The 21,599-nt window shown below is 30.8% G+C and overlaps 1 protein-coding gene and 1 pseudogene across 1 annotated transcript; both read left to right on the plus strand.

Moving 5' to 3' along the window:
• Window positions 1-5,640: 5,640 nt before the first annotated feature.
• On the plus strand, window positions 5,641-17,061 carry LOC105641151 (serine/threonine-protein kinase PBL36). Its single transcript, XM_012225638.4, has 7 exons — window positions 5,641-6,421; window positions 7,823-8,163; window positions 8,316-8,451; window positions 9,927-10,063; window positions 10,148-10,271; window positions 12,875-13,874; window positions 15,914-17,061. The coding sequence occupies exons 1-6, from the start codon at window positions 6,238-6,240 to the stop codon at window positions 13,498-13,500; spliced, it is 1,548 nt and encodes a 515-aa protein (XP_012081028.3). The 5' UTR covers window positions 5,641-6,237; the 3' UTR covers window positions 13,501-13,874; window positions 15,914-17,061.
• LOC149492542 (uncharacterized) lies at window positions 15,918-17,061 on the plus strand (annotated as a pseudogene).
• Window positions 17,062-21,599: the final 4,538 nt, after the last annotated feature.

Here is a 21,599-nt window from a genome sequence, read left to right on the forward strand (position 1 = left end):
AATAGTTTTTGTTTCTCTGTGTTAGTTAACAGTTTTAGACAAACATAGCAATTTTTGTTTCATTATGTATAGGATTCAAGTCTGAAAGATGCAAAGCAGTGGTCATTTCTAGATATGGTCTGACCGATTTAGATGATTGTTCTTAAATCAAATCATTAACTGTGATTTCATTTATATATGGAAAATGTTTAGAAGTCAAGAAGTCTGATTGTAAACTCAAAAACTTTGACTTTAAATTCTATTTTATTTTGACCATAATGTATTGCATTTGGAGACTACTTTTTGAATTTCATTTAATTTTGGGGAAACCAAATTTTGATTTTAATTTTAAATTTGAATTGAAAAATTATTCAAGTTTAAACAAGTTAGCGCCAAAATATAAATTTTCCCTCTTTTATTTTCCTCGAAAATTTCGGAAATTTGTGGCTTTTAATGAATAAGTTCAAAATTTTGGTCTTTAATTTGGCTCCAAATTTTTTTCGTTTTTGTGCACGTATTATGTAAAAGGTTCCCATTCTAATAAAGAAGGTTGGAAGTGATGCTAAATAATGTAAATAGGCAATAAATGTATTTCTTGGGACTGTCTTTTGTGCCAACTGTTGTTCCCATAATTAATGATGAAATAAAGGCATTTTATAAAGAAAACTTAATTTAACTAATTTTTTTAATCCCATAGCTTTTTCTGTTTTCTCTTGATAAAGAGAATGAAGGAGGTTTTATGTAGTTATTTTAGTTAGTTGATATATATATATCGCCTGATTAGTTGGTGGGTGTGGCCCCTCCAGCACCTCTTCTCTCCGTCACTGGTTCTCCTGCTTCTATATCAGCTTTTTCCATGTCAAACGATCTAGGAATAAGTTAGCAAAAAAAAAAAAAAAAAAGGAGTCATGCAACAAAGAATTTACTTCCTTGGGTCATAATGTAGTGGGTCTCAATTCTTTAATCTTATCTCGAAAGCGAAGGATGTAAGCATTTCGAGTTGTGTTTTTTAGAAGTTTTGAACGGGTTTTGTGGATCACTTGACCCGCAAGATCAGGCCTTAACTTCTCGCTCGGCTTCATCGATCTTGTTCTAATATACCTCTTGTCCACTTCTCAAATGATTTGTTAATTATTTCATCCAAATCGTTGTCAAATGCACATTTTTTTTTTTTTTTGGTCGCTTTAAACTGCTGAATTTGCTTGTGACTTGATTAAGATTTATGGCTTTAAACTTGAATCATTTCATTTTGTAAGCGATTCAATGAAATTAAGAATTTTTATGGCTTTAAACTTAACTCTATTTATAGACAAATTAATGAAATTAATAATTTTTATTAAAACGATAGTATTTCTAACCATATATTTAGAAAAAATGATAAAGTCGAAACAATTTTCAAAGAATTCTTAGTTTCATTTGGACCCGGTCTAGACAAGTAATTTCTATCTTTATTTGTCCGCGACCCAATACCAAATTAATCAAATAATGTGTAAATTGATATTTTTAGCAAAATTTAGAGAGAAAATTGGCTCAAAAATTAATTTATGTCAATTGAAATACTTGGTCCGAGTTTAGAGATTAAAATGAACCTTTTTCCTAATGCCAATTAGGTATTTAAAGTACACTGATATGTTATTAAAAAAAGAATTAAAGAAATTGAATAACATTTATTATAATTTCAATTTTAATACTTATACTTATAGTGAATACTGAATAATTTGCACACTAGTCTAATGGTTCGTGCATATATGAATTGATAATAGATACAGATTCAAATGTCCCTCTCTGATAATTTAAAAAAAAAAGAATAATCCATACTATAAGATACTAAAAATCCTAACGGTTACCAAATTAATAAAATTTGTGCTATAAATTGATTTTTACAATGGAATACATTTATTTATTGATGTGTTGTTTGGTGGTAATTGAAATAAGAGGGAAGTAAATTAATGAAATACAAGTTTAAAATCAATTTTCCCAATCTTTTCATCACTAGCAAAATTTTGACAAAGGTAGAAATGACAAATGAATTGTCACTAGTGAATTTGATTAATGAAAGATTAGGTGGATCTTGGATCAACGAAAGTAACTTGTAATATTGTTCAGATGTGAAAGTCATGCCAGAGCCCTCTGAAAATGCTACTAAATTCTCATTAGTAGTCAAAGCATTCTGCTGGTCAATAGTATGAACAGTTACTGCATTTGCAGAAGAAGATGAACCACAAGATGAATTTTTAAACTTGAAACCCAGTGAAAAATCGTGTTTCTTGTAGCAAGTCTCAACTGTATGCCTTTCCTTCCCACAGTATGCGCAGACCTTAATTGCACTAGATTGCCCTCTGCCTTAGTTTCTCTTAAAAGATTTGTTCATGAAAACCTTTAATTCAACTTGTGTTGCATATGCAAATTGTCTTTCTTGTTGAATAACAAGAGAGAAGACTTTGTTAATTTAAGGCAAAGGATCTATCAACATGATTTGTGACTTCACAGTAGAATCTGAATCATTGAGACCTTTCAAAAATCGTATGACATAATCATTATCCATATAGGCTTTGAATTTTCCAAAAGCACCACAAGAACATGGTGTAGGGCACTCACATGATGGAATAGGCCTAAAATTCATCAGTTCATCCTAGAGAATCTTAAGTTGTGTGAAGTAATCAGTAACTGAGAGCTCTCCTTGCCTAAACACATAAATTTCTTCTTGTAAATCAAAGATTCTAATAACATCACCTTGTGCAAATCTGTCTTGTAAATCCTTCCAAATGTTTGTGGCTTTATCAATCCACAATATACTCTGAGCAATGGAGGGTTAGAGGGACCTAGTTAACCATGAAATCACCATAGTGTTACGTCTTTGCGAGGGATGGTACATAGAGTCAGTAATGGAAGGCGAAGTAATTGAGCCATCAACAAAACCTAATTTGTTTTTAGATGCCAGAGCCATTTTCATAGCTCTGGCCCATGAGTGATAGTTGGAACCTGTACGTGCTGGAGAAACCAAAACAAGAGCGGACTTTCATTTGGGTGGAGGAAATAAGGATTGGATGGATTCTGCAAATGATCTGGTATTTGAGTCGCCATTGGAGAAGAAAACACAAGCTCTAGGGTTTTGGTTCAGTTGAAGCAACAAGAGAAATGCAATGAAAGATTCAGTTCTTACTCAAAATTGAAGAAAAGTAATTGAAGAACTTGAAAGCTTGTAGAAGAGAACAAAGAGAATCAGCAATTGCTTGAAGACGATGAAGTAAATGCTCTGATACCATAATCCGAAAGTGAAAAATATGGAAGTGAATGTCCGAGAACTGATCCCATAAATAAAACGATGCGTTTTGCTCTTCTCCCAGCATCAGTTAGAGCTTTATCTTTAATAATCGTCCTTTGCGCTTCACCGTTGAGCGGCGCCGCTTTACCACCTAATAAATGTTGATAATAATACTGCAAGAACCATATCTTTTCAAGTAAAGCTGCGTTTTCCTTTTCAAGAAAGAAGTTAATGATGGCGTCAAGGCAAGAGAAGGTGGATCTAGCATATTTAAAGATACTAACAGAAAAACAGAATATCAGAAAAGGCAGAAAATATCGCTCAAAGCCCGCTGGCCTAATAGTCCTCTCAAATTCAATGTTCTTCTTTGGAAGTAAAAAGTCTCTACCCACTATTAAAATAAACATATGCTTCTACAATTGTGGTGGGATCAATGGTCTGCAACTTCTTTATTTGAATTGGAGATATCTACGAATAAAATCTGAGATCCTATAGTTTTGAAATTAAATTCGGATATAAAAAAGTTAAAATAATAATTTTTTAAATTCTGAATAATCGACAATTTTTATGATTAAATATGAGGTTAATTATTATTATTATAAAAAAAATGTTATTATGGACTTACAAATTAAGAACGTTTTAATATAGTTCAATAGCAAAAGTTATCAGGTAATATATAAGTACTTTGAGTGCTTACATTTTAATATGTACTAACTATCTAATTATTAATTACCGATTAATAATAAAGTACCTGTTTATTTATATAATAAAATAAAATAAAATATCGCACGAACCTACATCTAATTTCATTTTATTTAAAAGCAAAAAACCCATTTATTGATGTGGCGAAATTTTGAAAAATTAATTTAGTAAAAATCGGGATTGAATCTTCTTTTTTTCTTTTTAAGGGAAATTCATTTAATGCAAAAATAATTAGTAGTGATATTAACAACTCCATTACCTTTTATGTTAATCAATATATTGAAAATTTATAATACTAAATTGTCTTTTCATACCTTTTTAGATGATCACACATCTCATTATATATATTAAAATTAAATTTGACAAGGGAATATGTATAAAAGAACATTGGACGGTTATTTTTTATTTATTTTATACATTTTTTAGTATTTTAACAACTCTATCTATTTATTAATTATTCTATTCTATGAATGTAAATTTGTGAATAGATTATAGTTCATCTAAATTAAAACAAAGAACACTTAATGCAATATTGTAAAATAGATATAGGTATGTAACTAGAGAAGATACTCAATAATACTATAAGTTATGAGCATAATGTTAATTTTTTGATTAATTTCTTAAATTGATTACCTCCTAATTATAAACATTAGTATTAATAGTTATAATAAAAATCAATAAAATAATTTTAAATATGAAAATAATATATTTCTAATTCATAAGAAATAATTTATATTTAATCGAACATACACATGGTATGGGAGTATAACTAATTTGAAATTCTAAATTTTGCTATATTGTAATATATTTTGTTTCCTAATTACTATTTTTCAAATTTTCCTATTTAATTTCATTAAGTGCTTAATTAGTATCAACTCATCCTTGTTTAATATAATTCTAACTTTTCCTATTTAATCATTTTTTCTTTAAAAATATATTATTTTTAATATTGTTTCCTCATTATAATTATGATTGACGCACTTAATTAATGCCAAATATATAAATTCACTTATGTATTTTACACAAATGTGCAACACACGTTTAACTTTATGAAGGACCTAGTATACCTCTAGAGATATGAATTTTGATTGTTACACATATTTTTGTATTAATAATAGTAGTTTTTGGTATTTTTAGCTTTTACATGTAATATATTTATTTGATACATGATTAGCATGACTTTTCAAATATTAATTTTCACATTTTTAATTATTCAATAAGTGTTTAATTGATTTTAATTTAAAAGTTGGGGCATTTAATAAAAAAATTTGACAAATTAAAATATTTAATTTATGTAATTTTAAATATTGAGGTGCCGCTAGGATCTTTTTGTAAACTATTGTGAATTTATAAATTTAGCCTTTCGATGACCAAATACATGATTTGCCAAAAAGAGACGAGAAAAAAAAAATAATAAAAAGCTGACGCGAGGAGCAAAAGAAAGTCATGAAGAGACAAAATATGATATAGTATTTATAGTTTGTTATACTTATTAAATTTTGGAGCAGAGCACGCAGATACAGTAGTTACAAAATTAGCCACCCAAATACCAAAATTGAAGCTAGCCGCTGTCCAATGTAACTGACCGTTTCTAACTCTCTCTCTCTCTCCCTCCCTGTCGCATGTAAGGCACGTTTCATTCTCGCTCAAAGTCACTCATTCTCAATAAACACATGGTAATCAGTTTGTAGAGCCTGACAATGTCTTTGGACTCTTTGTGATTCTATTTATATGTTAGTGAGTGAGTGAGTGAATGTATTTTTGGTTTTTGTTAGCAAGCTGAAACAGACCATTGAATTTTAAGTAATATAGTTGCTATTATGGTAGTTGTTGTCTTTGATTCTTCATTTTTTTAGGGTTCTTTTTCTTGTTGTTTTCAGTTCTTTGAATTGCTCATTGTTTTTAGTATTGATTTGATTACTCTTCAATGTTGGTTACTTAGCCTTGCATGTTTATCATCTGATATAGGTTATGCTCATTTCAGTGACATTAGCTTTCTATTTGCAAACTTGTTGTTTGGATTCAAATGACATTGTTATGTTTTTGAATAGGAGGTTAATAAGGATTTAACAAGGGTCTTTCCTTTTAATGGTTGTTTTGAGTTTTGATTAATTGTTTGCATCTAATTTGTGTGCTCTTTCTATCATTATCAATCGGGAAACTAGAATGCTTGATGGGTTTGTGCTGGTTTTGGCTGGGGAGAATAAGTAGTGGTGTGTTTGCAATGGGGTTTTGAGATATGAGAATTTAGCATATAGGAACTATTTAGCTTAGCTTAAGGGTATAACAAAATGGTTTTGGGTCGTGAATCTGTGAATGTTGTTGCTGGGAATGTGGGAAAATCAAAGGGAAAGAAGAAGAAAGATGGAGAAACGAAGGAGACTAGGTGTTGGTTTAAGTTGAGGTTTTTGGGGAGCTGCATTTCTTCAAAGACCAAGACTGATAGCTCCACAAATGGCACTAGCACACAATATGGTATCATTTATTTCATTTGTTGCCACAAATTGTTTCATCCTATTAGTTTTGGTTAAATTCTTTATTTGTCATGTCTAATTCCATTTATTAGGTAGATGTTCTGTTTGTGATCACTTGCTATTCACGTCAATTACGTGTACATAGATGTCTGATCGTATATAATCTTACTGCATTCGTCATCCAATATTCTTATTGAATATGTTTATTCTCTTGTCGTTATGATTTTAATATTATTCGCCACTTTTGCATATGTAAACCTTTCTATTTTAGTAGGTGCTTATATGTCAAATTCCATTTGCGACGTGGATTGTTAATCATAACATTTAACGAACTTTTTCATAAAAGAGTTATTCGGTAGACATTAATTGCAGGATCTTACCTTATTGTAATTATTTTCGCCTCTTTCCTTTGGTAGGTGAAATTGTTGAATAGTGTGACATGATAGTTCAATGTTTGTAGGTTGTTATATATAATGGTGATGGGGAAACCATAGAAGCAGTGAAATATTTCTAGTTGAAGAACAGAACAAGCAAATACATAAGTTTAAAGAATGGAAGCACCCATCAAAATGTAAAAAACTTTTTTGACGTATGCTAACCTTGAGCCTAGCCAAGCAAAGGCAGAGTCTTTATATATATATAACAAGATTTATGTGGTTGTCTAGGATACATTTTACCGCAATATTTGAGGAGTTGATTCATTTCATTTCATTTTTTGGATTTTCCTTTGGTAATCCATGGTATATAGGATAGACATATTTGCTTTAAATTGAAGTATCATGCATTATTAGATATTATATGAAGTAGGGAAATTTGTAATCTTTTCCATCATCCTACTCATTTGCTTTTAAAGTAAAAAAGTGGTAATAATTTGACATGTGCTCAAAAAGAAGCATAATGCAGTAAACATGACCGAAGACTATATCTATCAAAACAATAACTTTTTTTTGATAATGAATCTCTGAAAAACATAATAATTTCAGAACCAATTTTATTAAGTTTCAAATGCTTGGAACACGCATGATGAAAATAGGAAGAGTAATGAATGCACAATGAGATTCAATCTAGTGAAGCTTTTCCTGCTATGTTTTTGGTTTAATACATGGTATTTTAAGCTACTAACTGTGATAAAGTTTGTCTTAAATTTTGATCGTGATATTGCATGGAATTCGGTAGGTAGAAATGTCATAATTGTAGTTAAAACAAAAGGGATCTAATATTTTCCCATTATATTTTTCTCCTGTTTTACGTTGTTAGAGTAATTTAACTAATTTTAAAACTTGAAATCTGTCGACTAGGTTGTCCTTTGATATCATATTTCATATTTGAAATTTATGGACTGCAAATGTAGTTGTATAACTGAATTAACTGAGATTCACAGTTTTTTTTTTCCCTAATTCAGTGGAAAGTAAATCTACGAATGATACTGCAAATGATACAAGCAGAGACCACCGAGTTGGATCATCTTCATCCACTAGCTATCCCTTAAGTACTCCATCTACTCCTAACATACTTGAGGAACTGAAATTTGCCTCTCAGCTTCGAAACTTCTCCTTTAATGAGCTTAAGTCAGCAACAAGAAATTTTAGGCCTGAGAATCTTCTTGGTGAGGGTGGGTTTGGATGTGTGTTCAAAGGATGGATTAGCGAGACTAGGACTGCTTCAGTTAAACCTGGGACAGGTCTGCCTGTTGCAGTAAAAAAACACAACCATGGTGGACTTCAGGGTCATAAAGAATGGCTTGTAAGAAACTTCGCAATCTGATTTTGTTTATGCTTAAGTGTGTAGATTCAAAATATATGCCTTACATTTTTTGCTACTACTTATACTTGCTCTATCTCCACTCCTATGATTAAATGGTAGTTCTTTTTCTTTTTATCCATTTTGCCTGGCAGGCTGAAGTTAATTATCTTGGTGCTCTTCACCATCCTCACTTGGTTAAGTTAATTGGGTATTGCATTGAAGATGATCAAAGGCTGCTTGTTTATGAGTTCATGCCTCGAGGAAGCTTGGAGAATCACCTCTTTAGGAGTAATTATTGAATTTTTATTTTTGAATGTTTGCTTAAAATATTCTTTTTTCCTTCCATAACGTTGGTAAACATTTTATTGGATCATCTTTAAATAGGGAATACACGTCTTTGATTTTCAAACTCAAAGCTCTTTTAGGAGATCATTAGGGCTCAAATTGATGGATTGATTTATGCCAGAATTATAAGATTGAAAAGATTATAAAGCTTAAAAAGTTTTCCCTTGGTGGGGAATTATTATTGATAGTAGTATTGATATTTGCAATTTAGTAGGTCTTTGAGAAATTCATATATAGAGTTTTGGAGTTTATGCTATGCAATTTATTTATTAGGTTGGTATTATAGGTATCAGTGTTTTTCCTTATGGTCTTTCTGCTTTTCCTTTATACCACTTTTTCTGAGGTAGGAACAAGTACCCTCTATCTTTCTCTGTACCTCTCATGCTATTATTACTTTGTTGTTGCAGTGGTAAGAGTACTACATTGTAACACTTTAAACTTTACTACCTTTTTCAGATTGGGCAAATTTAGTTAAAACATTAATGCGACAAAGGTGGGCTTGCACAAACTTAAGGAATAGATGTATACGTTATGCACCACTGCTGAATGATGGTGCTGATATATGTCATAATTAACATATGAAGGAAGTTAAAATCCTAATTGTGGTCTAAGGGAAAAGTTCTCTTTGTCTATGTGTGTGTGTTTGTGTGTGCGCCCATACATTCATGCAATGCACAAAATAATTCTCCACGTGCATGTGTTGTGTGTTTTGTCTATTTTGCTTGTTTATGTTAGAATTTTATGTTTTCCCTAAGTAGTGAAGAGAGTTTCTGAAAAACAATGGGCATTATAGTTTGCTTTGAAAGACTGGGGAAAATTGTAACAGTTTAGATAATAATTTCTCCATAAGCATTTAGGGAAATAGAAGCTATATCAACTATGGATGCATTGAGATCATATTTCTCAGAGATAATGCATTCTGAAAATGTCAACCAGCCCCCTCTACTTCACATCATACACGCATGCAAACATGAATGTCTGAGGACCAAGTTATCTCCGCTACTTGACCAGGGTCTTAAATAAAGGCTTTTTTGTTTCTGCCATTTTTGTAATTGAATTTTAGCCCCTATTAATTATCTTTTCTCTATGGATGATTTGCCAACTGCCTTTAAATGGTAGATAAAACATGTGAAACAATCGTTTCTAATGTCTGGTCCAATTATTAACTTATGTCTTTCATAGTTTGTTGAATTCTTTTTTGAACTTATATTTTATTAAATTCTCGAGTTATTGATATGGGCAATTTTGTGAATGGCTTTGAACTGTCATGACAGTTGATTTGGAATGATTCAGTCCTATTCCATGACACTGTTTAATCTGTTTTTGTTTCCGTTACTGTTTCCATTCCCATTATTTAAGAAATCCTGTACTCGGCATGTTATTGTACATTCCAATAATAACTGTGTTTAATATATTAGGGTCTCTGCCTCTTCCCTGGTCCATCAGAATTAAAATTGCACTTGGTGCTGCACAAGGCCTTGCCTTTCTTCATGAGGAAGCTGAACATCCAGTGATATACCGAGATTTTAAAACATCTAATATCCTGCTAGATGCAGTAGGTGACTAGTTCTATGCATGTGATATGCTACTTTCTTCCTTTTATTTGCTCTTCTGTAAAATATTGCTACATCTGTTCCAGGATTACAATGCCAAGCTTTCTGATTTTGGCCTTGCCAAGGATGGTCCTGAAGGAGACAAGACTCATGTTTCTACTCGTGTGATGGGAACATATGGTTATGCAGCTCCAGAGTATGTAATGACAGGTAAGTATGATAGACAATGTATGGTAGTTCTTTGAGGATAAACAATCAATTCCCCCTTGGAATTTTCAAGGATTTCCAATCAAGCTGGAGACGAGCTTTTGGACAATTGAGGACAATAAATTTCAGTTTATGATCAATTATGCCGAATTTTAGGCTGAGTAATGAGTGTGTTATACGTGTGCTCAAAACTGAATTAAAAATTAAATAATGTATTCTCCATCACCCAAATGACAACCTGATGGTGTTTTTAAATTTCATCTCCATCATTATCACTATCCCTCTACCTGCAAATTCCAGGATCAAACCCTTAAAATTTGAAAAGAGAGAGGAAGAGGTGAATTAATTTCCAACTCAAACATCACAGAACTTACAGAAATTAGTTGAAGCTCTGGACTTTTATTTATACTTCAGAAACCAAAACCCTTCAAACACTTCGGTGCCTCTACACTAAAGTGTGGGAAGGTTTCAAAGTGGTGGCTTTTGGGCACCAAAGAGTTCTATTTCCTTCTCTTTCTGAAGATAACAATTTACCACTGAAGAGGTTTAGTTTTTGCAATTTTGCAAAATTTGTATCTTTGCAAAAGTAGTAAAATTCCTTGATGGCAAATAAAATTCAACAAAAGAAAAACCCTTTGAAGTTTCTCTAATGAGTTAATATTGGATTTCAGATTTGAGATTCATAGTTAATCTAAAATTTGTGATGTGAAAAAAATTTTGGAAATAGCTTGATGCCTTGATCATGAAGGCTTTTCAAACTCCTTACCTTAGTTTTTTTTTTTTTAAAAAAATAGTTAAATCTTTGACTTGATTAAGACCTTAAACAAAATGGAACAAACTCCTCGGTGTTCAATTTGTAGCTGGGGTGTGGGAGGAGATGACAAAGTAGTGGGTGAGGAAGACATGGTGAGAGAAACACGTGTTTTTTTTTCTTATTTTCCTTTTTGAAATTAACCTTCACTCTCAAATAATACGTATGGCAGATGCTCTTTTCTCAAGTCAAAGTAGGATGTAATAGGCCATAAAATAAAATTTTTGTCCTAAATTGGTCCAAAAGATCATGTTGGGCTTAATCAGACATCCTTGGAAAGTGTTTTAAGCGTTTATCCTTCTTCAGATTATTATTATCATGTTTTGTTGCTTTATCATGTTTGTTTGAATCGATTTTGTATTCTTGCGTGTACCTGAATTTCATGTTGCTAAGTTGTTGGCCTCTCTACTCTAGTACTTTTCTTCTGGTAGTGTGTTTACCTAGTTAATTTCTGCAGTTGAAACCCAACTTCATTTATCTATTGCTTCCCGCCTTTTGAAAGAGGCACACCTCTTTGCAAATCCTCAATTGTGCACATAGATGTGCGAACAAAGGGGAAAACAAGAAAAATCCATATTTCCTTCTTGTGAGAAATAAGATGTGGTTTAATTTTGGTAGTAGCAAAAATCTTAAGTTTCACAGTATACCCTCCATTGAATTGCTGGTTGAGGCACAAAAAACATAGGCTTTAGTTAACAGCTATTTTACGTATCACTTTTCTGGAATAGGGTTACCTTACAGGCCATCTTATGACAAATCAAGGTGAATTATTCTGTTACAGCTCTTACCCCCTCTTAGAGGCATTACACTACATATTTCTGCTTTCTCATGAAAGCTTAATTTATTAAAATACTTGCTATAATACTGGCTGCAATTGTTATACTTTGGCCGTGGCACCCTGAAACAACAATACTGCGACCTCAAAATAAAGTCCCTGTAAATGCTAGCTACCTGCATGTCCTATCACTATATCTGATGCCCTTGGCTCACGTCGTCCTTACCTTTTTTGTTGCTCTTCTTGCTGAGTATTTCTTCCTGTTCTCCAATTAAATTCTATTATCTAAGCACCTCTTCTTTTTCCCCTTCTTATATTAGAAATCTTTACTATACTCCAAATCTCAAAGCTCCTCTACCATTAAGATGTTTTTTTGACTTATTGCTAATTGCCAAATAAGTCCTCTCCTCTAAAGTTGAAAGTTAAAATCTTAAATTAATGATTAATGCTGAACGGTGAATTTAAATGCAATTAAAGTTTTGCTATAGCTCACCACAGAAGTTTTTGCTGGAGTCTTCTAATTGCAGTTTGGGAAAGGTAGAGTGGCATGCAAGTAAAATACAGTCAGAGAGATTTATTAACAAATATATGATGTTTTGGCTTTTTGTTTTTCATTTTCATTTAAATTACATCACATCTTAGCATGATTATATTAGTGTTATGTATTGAAATTTACCATGTCTGGAACTTTTGTTTGCATATTTTATAGTTTTGGTAGATTTTGCATACTGAAATTTATACTAGAATAAATGCTTTTTGAATTTTTCATTTATGCCATGGTGAATTATATATATTATTACATGTGAGACCTTGTGACTAATTATAATCCTGTGGGGGAGAGAGACAAAAAATAAATTAAAAAATTAAGAAAACGAAATAAAGAAAGAAGAAGAGGGAAAACATAATGGAAGTGTATGTAATTTATCAGGACTATATTCTCTCTCTGAAAAAGACATGTAATATTTTGTTATGGGTTTCTTCATATTGCTGCTATATTTATTACATTTCATGTTGTGCCAGGGCATCTTACTTCAAGGAGTGATGTTTACAGCTTTGGGGTAGTATTACTTGAAATGTTAACCGGCAGAAGATCCATAGACAAAAGCCGACGAAATGGTGACCATAATTTGGTGGAATGGGCAAGACCACATCTTGGGGACAAGCGAAAGTTCTACCGACTGATGGATCCTTGTCTTGAAGGACGCTTCTCGATTGAGGGTTCTCAAAAGGCAATCCAGTTGGCTGCTCGCTGCCTCAAACGTGATCCAAAAGCCAGACCTCTGATGAGTGAGGTCGTTGATATCTTAAAACCCCTGCCCTACCTCAAGGACATGGCCTGTTCATCATCCCATTTTGAAGCCATGCAGGCAGAGCGTTTTAGCTCTAGCCCTAGTACTCGAAATGGAAGCAGAATGTGCCAAGGGCTATCGAGGAATGTTCGACCAAATGGTCCTCATGCTTCTCCATATAATAATAAGTCACCCACACCTAACAACTCGAGGAATGTTCGACCAAATGGTCCTCATGTTTCTCCATATAATAATAAGTCACTCATACCTAACACCTTGAGGAATGTTCGACCAAATGGTCCTCATGTTTCTCCATATAATAATAAGTTACCTACACCTAACGCCAGGCAACCATAGCATTGATTTGAGGATTGATTCTCATCTATTTATTTGGAAGTTGCGATGATGATTGGTTCTTTTGGCAAGACTAATAGTGGAAACTGCAATATTAAAAGACAATCTTTGAGGCGCTCTAGTTTGATATGTAACTTTATAGGAACATTGAACATTGAATGTGAAACATTAAAACATTAATTTTTCTCTCTGGCATTTTCATGCCTCTTTTCTGCTCTTTTTACTTTCCATAGATTTGAGTTATAATTTGGTGTTTTTGCATGGATATAAATAGAATCTTCTCAGGTTTACATTGCGGTGAAAGCGAATGCCGCTACAGGAGGCGTTTCCCTTTCTGAATCTACAGTTTTTTTTTCGAAACTGGAAAGCTTTACAAGGTTCATATCTCGCTCTTTCTCTCTCTCTCTCTCTTTCTTAACATATTTTCTTTTCTTTTGGCTACTTTCCTGTGATATTTCATTGTCCAATCTTGGATTACTCATTTGTGGTTTAGTAAATAAAAAATATATGTGCAATCTTCGCTTGAGCGAGAAAGGCCATTTATTGCTGTAAGTATTTGATGTTTTATTCTAAACCATTTGTGTTCCAGGACTAGAAATATTAATTAATGTCTAGCTATCATTGTAGCTTTTTATTAATGTTTAATTGTCAGGTTTGGAGAAATTCAATCTTTGACTTGTATGCTTTGTTTATTACTTATAAAATAAAGATGTAAATTTTCCTTTATTTGCAAAGAAGTTTTATCTTTTGAATAAATTCAATTTGCTATTAATTGTAGATACTGTCTATTTTTGATAGAGAGGCCAGTTTGCTATTTTTGATTCTTTGAATTCAGGTTCATTATTTGTGAATCAACTTTTTTATTTTCTTTTATTTGCTTCTCTTCTCTAGAGAAATTTATTCTCCTTTGTCACAAATTTCTCTTCTTGTTTCATATTTTATTTAGTCTTTTTCTTTTTTTTTTTTTTCTGTTTTTTTTCTTTGAGGACAATAGATAGTCTACAGATATAGTTTAGAGAATCAGAGATTACCATATTGTTGTTTCTTTGGTCTATGATAAAATTAACTGTTTTGGTAGCTGTTGGTTGTTTTACTAGCTTTTAAGTGTTATCTGTTTTAGTAGTTTTTAATAAAACGCTAAAAGCTAAACGCTACATGAGTTAACTTTTCACAGAACGCATGTTACCAAATAACTTTTTAAGTTAAAACGCTAACAGCTACTTAAAAACCTATTGCCGAATATAGCCTTAGTACTGAAGTTTGGATTTATTTTGACCCACTAACTTAGGATAATTTATTATTTGTTCTTCAAGGTTTTATAACAAAATATTCCCTAATTTAATTAAATTACTTTATATGTTCCATAATTATTCTAATCTTAATAATTCACCCTCCATTAATATATCACTAAAATTAAGAGAGAGAGAGAGAGAGAGAGCAGAAGTGATAAGATGTGTTTTAGGAAATTGTATAAATTAATTATTATGTTTAATACAAATAAGGATAGAATTGGAAGAAATTAATTAGTACTCCTTAATCTCTCAAAATGACAATTAATTTGGGCAAAACAACTAAATATTATAGATAGCAGTAGATAAAGTAGCTGGAGTGATTACAAAATTTTAAGATTGAGGTATTGGAATAAAAATGCCTCAGGGCAGGTTACTTGGGTTTTAAACAATTAATTGATTATTTTTTTTGAGGGATTCTTTGCTTTATTAGAAGTGAAGATTTATCATCTGTTTGCTTCTCTTTGCTCTCTGTAGTTTGCAACTTCTTTTTTCCTCTTTATTTTCCATTCATTATTTTGTTTTTTATTTTTGTTTTTTTTTTTTATCAAATTATTAGTTTTTAAAGTTGGTTTGAATGAATTCTTGGTTTCATCTCTATTGGACTTCAAGGATTAGTTATTCTTCTGTTTTCAGTTTTTAATCTTAATTTTATTTTCTGGGATTTGCGAATTTTGATTCTGATTTTTGTTTTTATTCTTTAATGATGTTCTTTCATAGAATTGTGTTCTGTTCTGAATCATGGTTTATGCATAATATTGCTTTTTTTACTTGGTTTTCATTTGGGGTTATGTTTTTAGTGCCCAAGCCTTCAGACAAAAAAACAAAAAAAAAAGAGGGAAACAGGAACTTTATATTTGGTTTAGATGATTATGATCTTCATGATATCAAATCAATGAAACATTATTTTTGCTCTAATCTATGTACTTTTTTTTTTTTTAAATTGCCAGTTCAGTAGTTTATAAAATCTTATAATTTTATCATAGGCAAAAGAGCAATTTTGACATTATGAGATTATTGCATTTGCATTAGCACTAGCACATAAAGGATGTTCTTGATGATCTTGATTGTATAACATGAAATTCGTTCGAGTTTCGTTGGATATATGGTTAATGTTGGATTTGCAGGTTCATGCAAAATGAAGAAAGGAATTCACTCTCAGATGCAGTGGATATCGTGCGTGACACAGAGTGGCAGATTGATGCACATTATGCTGACCTAAATTCACCGTCTCGGTAAAATCTACAACTTCAGTGCACGACGACAAATGGCTGAAAGTCTAGGACAGATTGCCAAGTTTAAGCGCCGTTATGGACAAGAAGATGCTGAAGACACTACAAAGTACAAAATGACCTGCTTTAACAACAAGGCGGAGCTCAGTATTAGCTCAGTGTTGGTTCTCATGTTTTGACATGGAAAAGTCACAGAGCCCAAACCAGTTAGTTTTGCCGTGAATTTTTGATCAGTGACTCAAGAGAGAGAGAGAGAGAGAGAGAGATCTTAGTTAGGTGTGCCACAGTGGCAAGTTTACTGATCTGGAAAATTTGTTAAGACCTCAACTGATGATGTATCTTTTCTCATCCATTGTTTCTATTTTTTTCAAATCATAAATCGAACCCCAAATGGCCACAGCTGCTGCTGCTTCATCTCTCCCTCAAATCCTAAAACCCTTCATCAAGAAGTCTTGGGAGGTCACTGTCTCATGCGTTGATCCATCCTTCCCAAACTTCTTGAATACCATTTTAGAGATGGCCAATATGGAGAAGATGATGAAGCAGACAACTTTTCGATGTCGTCGTTTACCTAGCACTCTATGGAAACCATTACCATCTTAGATCCACATCCATGCAGACTTAGGATACACTACTTGACCACGATGGCAAGAGATATAGAAAAGATGGTGAAGGTGCAGTTAATATGAGGAACAACTAACGCCTGTGGTGCACTTTCTATGGCATATGATTCCTCCTCTTTAATAAGCCCACAAAAGCTTCACCAAAAACCGATTTCTTCACTTGAAAACTTGCTCAGCCTTCTATTATTTTGACAATACTCTATCCCTTTCTTACTCAATCTTTTAGCTTTTGCAATTTTCTGAACTCTCTTGAGCAATACGTTGATAACTCAAGTTACAAACAAGACAGCTTGTGCTACTGCAACTGTTTTTCAAATACTTTTTATTGTAATTGGTGTTTGGCTTTGTATTACGTGATTGTATGCAACTGTTTATTTTTCTCCTTAATTTAACTATCCCGTTATAATTGTTTGCCTCTCATTGAAATGAGATCTTGGCTTAGAGTTCTGATTTGCTTAATGTGTTACTGTTAAGGATTTATTGTCTTTGAGAATTTTGACACTTTATCAATATATGATTTTTTACGAGATATTGATTAATTTGAGTAACAAAAGACAATGTTTGGTCTGATTTATGTTTGAGAGAAATATAAAAAATTAAGAGATAGAGAAAAAATAAATTATCAGTTCATCAATCGTCTGTTGACTTCTCAGCAATGTTTTCCACGTCAACGAACTTACCATCGTGGCATAACATCTCTCATCCTATTTATAATTCTGGTTTTCCATGTAAATTAGAAAAAAAAATTTAGTAGTTTAAGCACCTGATTGTATATTTTTTTTTCTCTTGAGATATTAAAATGAAAAATTTTAGTAAATTCAGATACCAAATTTATAATAAACTCTATTTAAAATCCACTCTAACTACACATAATACCACGATATAACTTAATGTACATGTTTCAATGTAGTAGGTTCATATGTAATTGTTTTCGTGAAAAAATTCAATGTAATTAACAATTAATAAAAATTATATGACATATCTATAATCATCTCATAATCCCATCAGGTTTTCCAACTTGCAGTACACCAATATGGTGGCAAAGAGTCTTTTTAATACTCTTGGTATCCGGTTTTGATTTATTAATGCTTATCCCATGCATTTCTATGCATTCTGATCCAATTCAAGGATCCTCTTTTAATCGCTGACTCCTTGAATGTTGAGCATTGCAAGCCGTCTATTGTTAACAAGATGTCAAATGACTACGTGCCTTTTACATGACTCAACAACAGTATCAAGCAGTAACTTTCTTCCGTTTAGACTGTAATTTACTTGTCTTTTCCACATGTAATCCTCTAAGAATTTTCTAAGAATCTTCTAAGAATTTTCTCATGAAGTAATCCTCTTACTTCTTCATCAGTGGAGCATTTTCTGAAGTACTATATTGGTGGCATTCTTGATATAGAATCCACTGCAAATGTTCAAGGTTTTGATTTTTCCAAAATGATACCAGTTGCTGATTTGGCAACTCTGCTACAAATTTATAATTGGATGGTTTAATTCGAACTCGTAGATTATCCACGTAACTTCCTAAGCTGACCCTTATCTTCCTCTTAAATGAATGACTTCACTCAAGGAGTGATATCCATTTAATTCATCTTCCTTTTTTTATTTTCTTTTGACTTTCTGTTGTCCTATATTTCCTTTTTTTTTTTTTCAAGAGTCCCAAAAATTGCTTATAATTTTTTTACATAGAAAAAAATAATAAAAAAGCCACAAATCTAAAGAAATGTCTAAACTAAAAAAAATAAATTTTTAAATGGTTCATTTTTTCAATTAGAAATTTTAGCTAAATCCATTTAACTATAAAAGGAACTATAAAAAATTTATAATTACTCTAAAAAAAAAAATTTATTTGGTTTAAAATCAGTTGTTGTTAAAAGATTCATTAATGACCATTCATCTTTTTTAATCTATGTTATGGGGACTCGTAGATGTGGACACGGTTCCGGAACCACCCGGCTCTAATTCCAAATTTTTTAGAATTGGAACCGAACCGAAAATTAACGGTTTCAATTTTGATTCTTTAACGATTTCAAAACCGACGATTCGGACTGATTCGAACTAGTTCCAAACGGTTCTAATTAGAACTGGAACCGATGGTTATGACTGATTTTTGCAACCGCCGGTTCACAGTTCGAATCGAATCAGTTCGGATCGATTCTAATTTTGGTTACCAGTTAAATTCCCATCGATTCCGATTCTGATTCGGACCGATTTGGTTCCCACCGATTCAAAACGACGGTTCTAGTTCTAAAAACCGGATTTTGGCCGCCCTGGGGGAGGATATAAGGTGGAGGCAGTAAACTTGGGTCTCCAACTGGACTGTGCTAATTTCCACGTTCACTCGCTTGCCTACTAAAAATACTAGAACTGAAATTGGAAGATGCTATCACAAAATTATGGTGTATGATCTCCTTTTCCCGGAGACCTTCAGACAACAATCCTTCAAAGAACACTAGAATCACTGGCCCGAGCCATGAACTTTCTTGATCACCCATTGATCTCGGCTATATTGATTATGCCTTTGACAAATATATTAATTGATCAAATAAAAACCAAATGATTATTATGAAATTTAAACTACAAAACTTCAATAGAATAAATAATTTTCTTCAGTTCAGATAATAAATAAGTATAAATTTATATGACAAACTTTGACATCTAAAATCAGAATTTACTTATATTTTGATTCTTTTAAGAACGAAATTAATTTAAGCATTTTAAAATGTACTAAATATTTTTTTTAGAAATTAGAAATATAATAATGGAAAACCTATTAATAATAATTATAATTTTTATAATTTTTATTTTAATTAAAAATTTTATTTAGTATAAAACTCCTCAATTAGGAATTGTCCCGTTAAATTTTTTTATTAGAAATAAAATTATCTTTATTTTTTTCAATTAATAAAATTAAAATCCTTAAATATATTTTTGCCTATATTTAGATTAACTGAGGATATTTTTTGCCAATTCCTTTATTATTCTCATTCCCGCTTATATTATTATTATTATTATTGATATGTTTACTTGACTAAATTTAAGAGCAGTAGAGCATTATTTAATTATTTCAAAAAATGAGCTCTAATTCTAACGTTTATCTGTAATCTATCTATAACATATATAAAAATAAGGATGAGAAGGGAAATAATATATTCGTAAATTTACCCTTAATAATATTAGAGATATTTTGAAATATCCTTAACGAATCAATTAAAGTACTTTAATTTAAAAATATTAAAATATCATTTATAATGGACAATTAAATAAAATATTTAAATTAAAAATTCTAAAATATCCTTAATCATACTCAACTAAAATAATCTAATTAAAAAAATAAGTTGTACCGAATTAAAAGACTTTAATTAATAATAAGTAAAAATAGAAAGAATATAGATAGATAAAAATAACCTTATTAAATTCAAAGATGAACAAAATATCTTCAAGAGTTCTGAATTTTATTTATTGAAACGTAAAGAAATCATTTCCTTAATTGAATAGAAATTTTAATTTTAACAAATTTATTGGTATTGTATTGATGAATTTAAATTAAATTTAGATGTAAAATATTCTAAAAATATTTAAAACTTATTATGTAATAATAAATAATATAAAAAATGCTCATAAACAAAAATATATTTTTTAAAAAGAAATTTTTATTTAAAACCTGCAAGTTATTTAAATTTAAAAATATATTACATATGAAATAATTTTTTTAGTTATTTTGTAGAAAATAACCCAATTTCATGATAACATGGCGTTTATAAAAGATTTAGTTAATTTTTATTTTTTTTTCTTTTTCTTATAGAAGATTATTAAAAAAAAATACTTACATAATATTTTTTTTCTTTTTTTTCATTATAGAAAAGGAATATGTGATATTCTTTTTTCTTTTCTAATACCTTTAGAAATAATCAGGATTATGCAATAAATTTAAAAAAAATTATAAAATAATAAAAATATAACATATTTAATTGATTTAATAGTTTATGTGAAATTTAATATATTACTTTCTCTTCTCTTTCTTTTTTTTTTTTTTGTGTGTAAATCACCGGTATCTGGATCCTATTATCAAAGACCACCTAATCTGGCTCAGAGCTTAGTCACAATTAAGACCCTTCCTTCCTCCCTGCAGATGCGTTTAGTGGGATTCAAATCTAAGAGATCTTTCTATATGTCCAGCCTACATTACCAACTGAATCACAACATGTAGATTATTTTCTCTACTCTTTAATATATTTATGTGAAATTTCTATAAATAAATATGTGTATTTTTTTTATTTTTAATAATAGAGAGGAAGAGAAACTGTATATGTTAGAAATGACACGTGACCAAGATCAGTGGTCTATTTTGTACTTAGTTAGGGTTTTGTCTAAAATCTCCCCGAGAAACCTATATTCCTTCCTAAATTTAGAGCTAGTAGAACTTCGAGTTGAACCGATTTGAGTTGGTTTTTCGGTTTGTATGAATAAACTGAATATTTTTTAGTTTAGTCTTAATTTGAATCTATTTTCATTTTGAAAATTTAAGTGCACCATCTATCTAAATCTAGATTTAAAAGTTATTCCTTATTTTTTTATTAAAGATCGTGAATTAAAATTTCTTTATAATATGATGTATAATGATTTTCTTATCACGAATGTTTTTGTATTTTTTTTAGTAAATCAGAAAAGATATTTTATGCTTAAATAATTATATAAAATAAAGTATAAACGTGCAACTGAATTTTATATTATATAATAGACAACACAAATTACTAGAAGATTATATTCAAAAAAAAAAATAAATCATGAATATAAATAACGTACACATTCAAAGTGTTATTTTAAAAGAAAAAAATACATCATTTTCTTTTTAATTGACTCTAACGTATTACGAGATATGTACAAAATATAAGTATCTATTAACATGTAATATAAATTAATTATTGTATTTTTTTTAAATCTCAAAATGA

This window comes from Jatropha curcas, chromosome 11, assembly GCF_041381405.1.
Source record: "Jatropha curcas cultivar XTBG-Jc1 chromosome 11, XTBG_Jcur_1.0, whole genome shotgun sequence".
NCBI classification, from domain to species: Eukaryota; Viridiplantae; Streptophyta; class Magnoliopsida; order Malpighiales; family Euphorbiaceae; genus Jatropha; species Jatropha curcas.

What these genes read in the sequence shown, in the direction of transcription:
- LOC105641151 (XM_012225638.4), top strand. Translation starts at nt 6,238, where the DNA reads ATGGTTTTGGGTCGTGAATCTGTGAATGTTGTTGCTGGGAATGTGGGA. An exon ending in AGGGTCATAAAGAATGGCTT is followed by an intron (nt 8,164 to 8,315) that starts GTAAGAAACTTC and finishes TTTGCCTGGCAG; the next exon opens with GCTGAAGTTAATTATCTTGG. An exon ending in TCCAGAGTATGTAATGACAG is followed by an intron (nt 10,272 to 12,874) that starts GTAAGTATGATA and finishes ATGTTGTGCCAG; the next exon opens with GGCATCTTACTTCAAGGAGT.